The sequence below is a fragment of the Corylus avellana genome, chromosome ca5 (assembly GCF_901000735.1).
Source record: "Corylus avellana chromosome ca5, CavTom2PMs-1.0".
Classification (NCBI taxonomy): domain Eukaryota; kingdom Viridiplantae; phylum Streptophyta; class Magnoliopsida; order Fagales; family Betulaceae; genus Corylus; species Corylus avellana.
The window spans coordinates 10,815,048-10,823,635 of NC_081545.1; the positions used below are offsets into that span (position 1 = coordinate 10,815,048).

An 8,588-nucleotide genomic window follows, 5' to 3' on the forward strand; every position below is an offset into this window, starting at 1 on the left:
ATATGTCAAAAAATTATATAGAAAATGGAAAAAGAATTTACTTGAAAGGGAGGTGGAAGAGGAGGCCAAGCTTGTTAGAAGAAAGAAGGAGAAGAGAAACAAAAAAAGAAAATGGCTCAAAGAAGTCATCTTTTCCAATGGTTTCTTTTTTTTCTTTCAATGGATTTTTATATTGGGGAGATTTGTTACAGAGACAGAGAAAGAGAGATGGAGAGGAAAAAGTTGCAGGAAATGTGGTGGGAATTAAAGAAGGGTTTATGCTAACAAAATGTTATTTCCATGCAAAACACATGTAAAAATATTGCTACAAAATAACTTCCCTCGATTGTTTTGTTGGGCTGGATTTTAAGAAAATGGCAACAGTACTCACCTACAACATTGGTGTCGTTTCGATTCGTTACGAGTTTATGTAGTTTTTTTTTTTTGACATGTCCATACAAGAGGAGGAGAGAGAGATTCGAACTAGTCACTTTCGTTTCATAAAGCATGATTCCCAACTGATTGAGCTATCCATTGAGGACAATTTATGTAGTTGTTAGGACATGCTCACATGCATCCATGAATATGTTCCACATCATTTCTTCAACCTCGGCAATTCCAAAGAGGCACAAAGTTACAACTTCAATACCTAATACTTGCCATAACAACTCTTCAGTGTTGTTGAAAATCCTGCAATTCTTTTTCAGTGTCAATTGAGGCTTACCATTTTTCAGAAGTTTGCAATGTCAACTTTCCCGTCCAAATTTAGCGTTAAATCCTAACGGAGGAAGTAAAATCCCCAAAATACCTCCGTCCAAATTTAAGGTTCTTTTTGTACTTTTATAAACATCTTAAGGGTATTTTGGGAATTTTACTCATCAAATGTTTGATTTAACGCTGAATTTTGACGGTAAGATTGACATTGCAAACTTCTGAAAAGTAGTAACCCTAAATTGACATTTTTTTAAGTTTAATTATTGTAAAAGTATAAAAAATTAGAGGTGGTAAGTGAAGTTTTTCCTTAAGGTGACATTGACAATTTTTAGTAGTTTGAGGGAACATTGTCTCAATTAAAAGTTTTGGGGAACATTGTTAATTATATGGTAGTTTAAGGAGAGAATGTAGACTTTTCTCTAAATATATAAATCTAAAATATTTGTCCTTCTCTTTAATTTCCTCAGTTATTTCTACAAACAAAAGTGACAGGGAGTGTTCTCCAATTATTCCCAGCTCAAAATTAGTAAGTAATGTTCAGTTGCGTCAATTGGTAGACGAAAGAAAGGTAGGAAAATAAGCAATCATGGATATCTAATGTGGAAAAAAAAAAAAAAAATGAAGACGAAGAAGAAGAAAGGAATTCCTTAGGTTTCTTAGAAGCCAAACAGAGAATCAAGTACAAAACTTTACAACAAAAATAAATAATAATTGATTTCAGTTTGCCACCAACGCCACCAAAGCTTATCTGGGCATCAATATTATTCTGTGTTGGCCTATTTGTACCTTTAATTTCTTCACGTACACTAAGGTCTGCGCATCTAAAAGGTGTTGGGACCGAATTATGCCCTAAATTTTAAATGATTTTTATATCAAAGATTTATGTTGACAGAATTATAGATTCCTTACTGAGGAGTAGTGTTTCCACAAACTACATGTGATCACCCAATATACGGAGAACTTGACAATGAAAAATTCACTCCTAAATGTATTAAAGTAACATCCACTTCAACATTGAGTTCACATTCCTCTTAAGATTGAGAGTCAATGTTATAATTATTCGTTAGTTCAAGTTATTCTTATTAATAATAGTTATAACGGAAAAATATATTTTGCTCCTCAACTAACAATCATTTTTTATTTTGCTCTATAAACTGTCATGTATGACAATTAGATACATCAAACTACTATTTTATTACATTTGAGTCACTTTGTTAAAGTCCGTCGTCTGTTTGGATGAAAAGTTGTCAAATGCCATGCACGTGGCTACATTTTCTGTCAAATTTCCTATAATACTCCTCATTTCTTTAAAACCAATAATAATAAAATAAACTTACAAAAAATAATAGTAAAAAACTTTAAGAAAAAAAAAAAAAAAACCTAAAACCAATGGTGGCTAGGGGGTGGATCGTGGGCCCGTGGCCACCCCCAACCCATTGAGCCAACCCTATTATTTCAACTTTTTTTTAATAAATAAATTTAAAAAAAAAATCGTTTATTAATTAATAATTGTTAATCTGTAGATTTGGTTTTTTACTAATCAAAACGAGGGTAATTTGGGAAGACTTTGGTCAAATGCTAATAGAATGAATAAATTACAATAAAATGGTAGTTTGATGTATCTAAGTGTCACACTTGTCAGTTCATGGGGCAAAATTAAAAATGGTTGTTAGTTGAGGGGGCCGAAGTATATGTATCTCAAATTAGGATCATCTCCATTTCATTTAAACTGTCCAGTTAGTCCAGTTAGTTATAGTAGAGAAGTATTTTTATCCCAAGACAAAAATATCTCTGTACTATAACTAACTGAATATTCTCCAGTTCATTTGAACTACAATTTATATGTTATATAGTCTTACAAAATAGAATGTATAATTTCATACCGAGTACGAACTATAATTTGTAAGTTACAAAGTTTATGACTTAGATCTTATTTGTGATACTCTCATGACTCACACTTAAGTCATATTCAATATATCTCAAGGACATACATGAATATTATACACACATATATGGTAATATGCCCAATGTTCTCGAAATAATTTATCAAATAAACAATTTTATTTAATAAACTAAAATGGCATACAACATAAATTAGTTTTTAGGGCATAAACCCAAATAGTACTAGAGAAGTACTACACATTCTCAAATGCACACTTTTTTGAAGTGGTACTAAAAACCACAATTAGATTGTAAGAGTGGGAGTACTGTGTCGCATTTCTCCTATTATTATTACTATGCTTCATATAACCAAGACATAAATGAGCAACTTTTTGTTACGTGAATAATTTATGAAGGAACCTAGACTTTTTAGATTTTGAGAAAATCTAAAACCCTTTTTTAAACTCAAGGGTTAGGATTAATTATGTTTTTTCTTTACTAATTGATCACCCTTTAAATATAGGACTCAACCAGTACATGAATCAAAATAGAAGACTTGGAGATAAACTCCAACTCTAACATGGAGATAAACTCCTACAATTGCTTGAAGATAAACTACTAACAGTATTATGAGATAAACTATAAACCCATACTTTTAATAGACCATGGCAATAGAGACTTATTGCCATAAAACACTGCACCGTAGTGCTACATACTCAAACTCTTAATTAAAATAGGTAATTGTCGACATGACATATTCCACGTCTTGTATTATCATAACACTTTTCATATTATCAACCAAAGGCTTAACCATTTAGAATGTGGCCCATCCTCTCCACCAGAAATTTAGCCATCCCAAAACCTGGTACCACTGCAACCACGTTGTCTGTCTTCATGAGAAGTAATATACTCCCACAGGACCCATCCATCAATCAACATTAGCCAGTGCAGTTAACCATTTCCATCCCACAACCAAATCTTTTACTAATAGGATATCCATAATTAAACCCAAGTCCAATCTGTCATTCTTATACATCTTCAAAGTAAGAAGTTGGTATTTCTGGAGAAGGCATAGTTGCCACACATTTGAACTGTTCCCAAGAAAATAACTTTGTGAAATTAGACTACAGTTTCAACAAAGTAAAAATTTATAAGGGAAATTTCACAAAATTCCCCTAACTTCCATTCGTTTTGATATTATCCCTCAAAATTTAAAAACCCTCAATTAAGGGTATCGAACTTTCAATTTCTTTCAATTGCCTAATTCTGTTAAGATTTTCCATTTAAATTTTGTAAAAATTTCCAAAATACCAATTTTTTATTAAAAAAAAATTGCAAAGATGTTTTTTTATAAATAAAATAAACGCCTAAATCTTTTTAATTTTTATTTTTTTTCTAGTAAAAAACAGGGGAATTTTGGGAATTTTGACCAAATTTAACGGAAAATTCTAACGAAATTGAGTAATTGAAAGAAATTGAAAGTTCAATACCCTTAATTGAGAGTTTTTAGAACTTCGATGATACTTTCAAAATGCATAAAAGTTCACGAAGGTTTTGTGCAGTTTTCCATAAAAATTTATATCAACTTCATTTACAAAATGTTTAGCCATAAGTACCTCATGCTTCTTGTATTTCTCACTTATGGCTTGAAAAGAACCTCCTCTTCTACCAAGATACAAGTCATGTATGATAAGAACACATTCCTTTAAATCACCTGCTTTATATCTCGAATATTTTTGCAATGTAGGGCACTGTAAAAAGCATACTTGTAAGTATTTTCCAAATAAAATTTACACTACCAGTAAGTGTCAGTAATCGAGCTCTTACCCAAGGATGCATCTTTGGTTGGATCATGAATTTTGCAAGAAAAATGACTGATGCAGCCACCAAGGAAGGTACAAATTGCAGACACTCGTAATCCAACAAGCTCAACTCTGCCAGATAACAGCCTAGGAACTCTATCTTCAAATTGGAGTCTGTAGAAAGCTCAGAACAATTTGAGTCAATTTCCAACTGGGAACATTCATCAAAGGGTCAAAGAGAGAGAGAGAGAGATTTGGCTTACTTTGCAATTCTCATGAGCAACACGAGTGAAGCTTCTGCAAACCAAAATGGGAAAAAAAGTAGCTGGAGTCAGCCAAATGAGTCAATTATCTGGTAACATTAAGGGTCTGAATGAGTAGATGTTTGAGGGGCTTAAAAATGCTATTAACACTCAAAAAGTCCGTTTGAAATTAAAAAAAAAAAAAAAAATACCGTTTGGTAAAAAAACTTGAAAGAACTTTTACAGGTTCAAAAAGTGTTTTTGGACTTAAAAAATCTATTTCTCAAATACAATTTCAAACATGCTATAAGGAAAGTAGTCGTATTTCCGCAGTATCCTTGCCTTAGAAATGTGTTTGTAGTAGGATTGCCCATCTCAAACTTGAGGGAGTTGAGAATATCAACTTCCATCTCCACCACCTTTAAGATCACCATTTAACCAGTAAAAATGAAAAACTAAGACCAAAATGGGAAAGAAGGATGAAGTAATTAAAAGTAATCACCTCCTTTTTAGTTAATATATTATTTGATATCTCACAAAAATCCTTCACCTTCGGAGGGCTAATCTCACAAAAATCCTTCACCTTTGGAGGACTAATCTCTTCATACTTCCTACACATTTTTCAAGATTCGTGAGTAAGAGGAAACCCCATACTAATGAAACTGAAATTACATAAACATTTCTCAAGGATTTGGAGGCTTACGAGGCAATGAGCATTGAAGAAACTCCCAGCAGTTGAAGTTTCTGCTTATTGACAGCATTCAAGGAAAGGAATCTATCAACGTATGAAATGGAAAGATGCAGAGTGTGTGGAAGAAGCTTCCTTGCCACTGCAATCTCAACCAACCAATCCACCAATATTCCTCTCATATAAGCAGTCACACCCTCCTGAACCTTCTCTAAGTAGTCAGGTAACGGCCTTCTCTTTGGCTCCATCTGAAACACCACCAAATTCTTTTTTCTTTTACGACCGGAACCGCTCCATACAAGGCAGGGTCACTTTGTGCGCCAATTTCTTGTTTGGTAATTATTTTTTTGAAGAATAAATGCTGTTAGGATTTTAGTCTCGGCAAATTCAATGTCAAAATATACTTGGTTTTGGGTTAAGTTGGTGAAAAAGTTGATCCAACATATGTTTGCTAAAGCTTGTGTATATTATCAACATTGACCTTACCCAGTGGCGGATCTAGGAATTAGAGTTACCAGGGGCGTCAAAAAATAATTTTTTTTTCTTTATGTATTATACATATTTTTTATAATACGATAAATACAATCATAAAATAAATTATACCATAATATATGTATCACAAATCAAATCAAACTCATCAAATTACCAAAAAAAAAAAAAAAAAATCAAAGTAACTATTAAAAATCTTCATCTAACGACGTTACAAACACATAATGATTTAAACTACTTACGAAATAAACTAAGCACAATTAAATGACTACTAGTGTCTAAGAAAAATGAGTACTTTTAGTGGGCTATATATTAGCATACAGCTATTTCTTTTAGAAAAATGTCAAATCTCAAAACATAAATTATATTAGAGTCTAAGTCTACATAAAAGAGACTAGAGTCTAAATTTAGCAAAAAAAAACCACATTTATCTATAAACTATTATCTACTCTCTCTCCACTAATAAAATATAACTTTATTCTCTCTCTTTAATAAAAAAATAGCCTAATTTCTCCACAAAATGACCATTTAAACAACAAAAAAGAAGGCCAAAGGTGTCCCTGGTATTTTTTTTTTTTTTTACCAGGGGCACCCTTAAAATTTTGATTGAAAATACTTGTTGAATTTAAAAAAAAAAAAATTTTACCAGGGGCGCCTGCCCCCAGGTCGCCCCTGTGTAAATCCGCCACTGGTCCTTACCGGACTAAAATGGTCATAACGTTTAATTCCGAGTTCTGATTGAAGTAAGCTTAATGGCGTTGAAAAGCTGACTCAAAATGTTACAACTTAACTGTGTATTATATTGTTATGTTCATGTTAGCCTACTCAAGATTACTAAACCTTTCGCCTTCTTTCTCTTTCATATTAACAAGAATTTCTAGCTCGTCCCGGCCAAACGTTGAAGCAAAACTTAAATATTTTATGAGGCAAGCAATTCCAACCACATTTCTAGTACTTGGGAAAAGATTATTGACCAAAACAACATCCATCAAATAACCTGCGAGTTAATCCAAATTGAACAAGTAACAAAAACCCACTTACCTCAATTTTGCGAAGATACTCATAATTGTCAAAAGCATGATAAGCTCGACGCGGTTGCGGATTATCCGACTTCCCATCAATCACCTCTGTTGTCTTTGCTGAGGTTGTTGCCAGTCCCTTGTTCTTGTCCATCGCCTTCGATTTACATTTCACCCTGGTATTCGGATCCACTGATGCGACAACGTTCGACATGTTCGGGAGCTCCCCCAACACCACCCGATTCATGTGAGCGGGCTGGTCCTCAGCTGCCGTAGCCACCCGCCTCTTTTTCATAGCAGGAGTGGTGTGCACGCGCTGCTTTTGCTCAGCCATTGTCCTCCTCTTACACACTCCTTTCTCTCAGTTGGGAGTTGGGGCTCGGAGAGAGTGAGAGAGTGCGGTGGGGGGGTTTGGGGAGGAGATGTGACATGGCAAAGAGAGGGAGAGAATGAGCGCCAATCTGTTCTTTCAAACAAAAGGCATTGCATTATTACAACTCCATTATTTTAGTATTGAACACTAGAGATGTTTTTAAATCATCTGAATTTGAATAAGGGAGAATCTTATCACACAAATCTATAAATATTTTGAATATCACATTGGCATCGTTTGTCTTGTCCAACCATTTTCTTTTCCCCCGTGCCCCTACCCTTATTTTCACATCTCTGGGGTAAACATATATATTTCAAAACTCTTGTTTTTTTGTTTTTTGTTTTTTTTTTTTCCCACAAAACTCAATATATTTATATCACATTAATCGCTTCTTATTACTTCTTAAACAAAAAACTCACTACAAAATTATTTGTCAAACAAAGCCCTCCTACACTAGTAGAAATAAAACTTTTGTGGGTTAATGAAGACCTGGTTTGTTTTTTTTTTTTTTTAGGAAAAACTTCATTTTAAACCTTTAAATTACTAGGTGTTTTGAGAAGACCTCTAAATTTTAAAAATTCTCAATTTCACTCCTTGAACATTCAATTTGATGCAGTGTACACTCCCTCCGTCAATTTGTAAACATTTGTACCAACTTGCAATCTTAACCCATGGTTTTAAACAGTAAAACTATACAACAAACATTTGCATTGAATAAGATCAAATTAAAACCTAACAATTTTTGAAAACCCTAAATTTAATTCAATGCTTTGCCACACCTAGGGTGTATGTCTACAGAGTATTACCGAGGCGGTGACCACCTAGCTAAGGTGATACCTAAACCATGGGTTTTGCTTAGTTATGAGCAAAACTCGTACCACCAGCCATGTATGGTGATTAAATCACTATGGTACCAAACATCAAAACCATCACTACAAAAATGCTATGAATTTTTAACTAGGAGTTTTTGACGTGCGCCTTTTGACGTTTCTCAACGGTTAAAATGGAGGTATCAAAAATTTCAGATTTTTGACGTGTCTACAGTACCACATCAAAAAATTTTGACGTGTTGGAGAGAACATGTCAAAAAGAATTTTTTTGACGTGGCAGTATCGCCACATCAAAAGCTTTTGACATGGCAACACATCCACGTCAAAAACATTGTTGACGTGGCAACACTGCCACGTCAAATTTTTTTTCATGTGGCTGTTTCGCCACGTCAAAAATTTTTGCAATCCTTTTTGACGTGTCATTCCGTTTGACACGTCAAAATATATATATATAAATTATTTTCACCCCACCGTGTTTCTCCCCCAACTCTCTCCCTCTCTTCTTTTCTCTATTTTCTCCCCCATGGCCCAGCTCTCTCCCCCTCTCTTCTTTTCTTCATTTTCTCTTCTT

General features: G+C 33.7%; 1 protein-coding gene across 1 annotated transcript in view; it reads right to left on the reverse strand.

Moving 5' to 3' along the window:
- Nucleotides 1-7,316, reverse strand: part of LOC132180549 (putative cyclin-A3-1) — a 36,640-nt gene extending 29,324 nt beyond the window's left edge. The window contains exons 1-4 of the mRNA XM_059593423.1: nt 6,837-7,316; nt 5,322-5,554; nt 5,121-5,229; nt 4,961-5,037 (exon numbers count right to left, since the gene is read on the reverse strand). Coding sequence (XP_059449406.1) covers nt 4,961-5,037; nt 5,121-5,229; nt 5,322-5,554; nt 6,837-7,148 — 731 coding nt within the window. The 5' untranslated portion in view covers nt 7,149-7,316. The remainder of the gene's footprint in view (nt 1-4,960; nt 5,038-5,120; nt 5,230-5,321; nt 5,555-6,836) is intronic.
- Between the last annotated feature and the right edge of the window lie 1,272 nt (nt 7,317-8,588).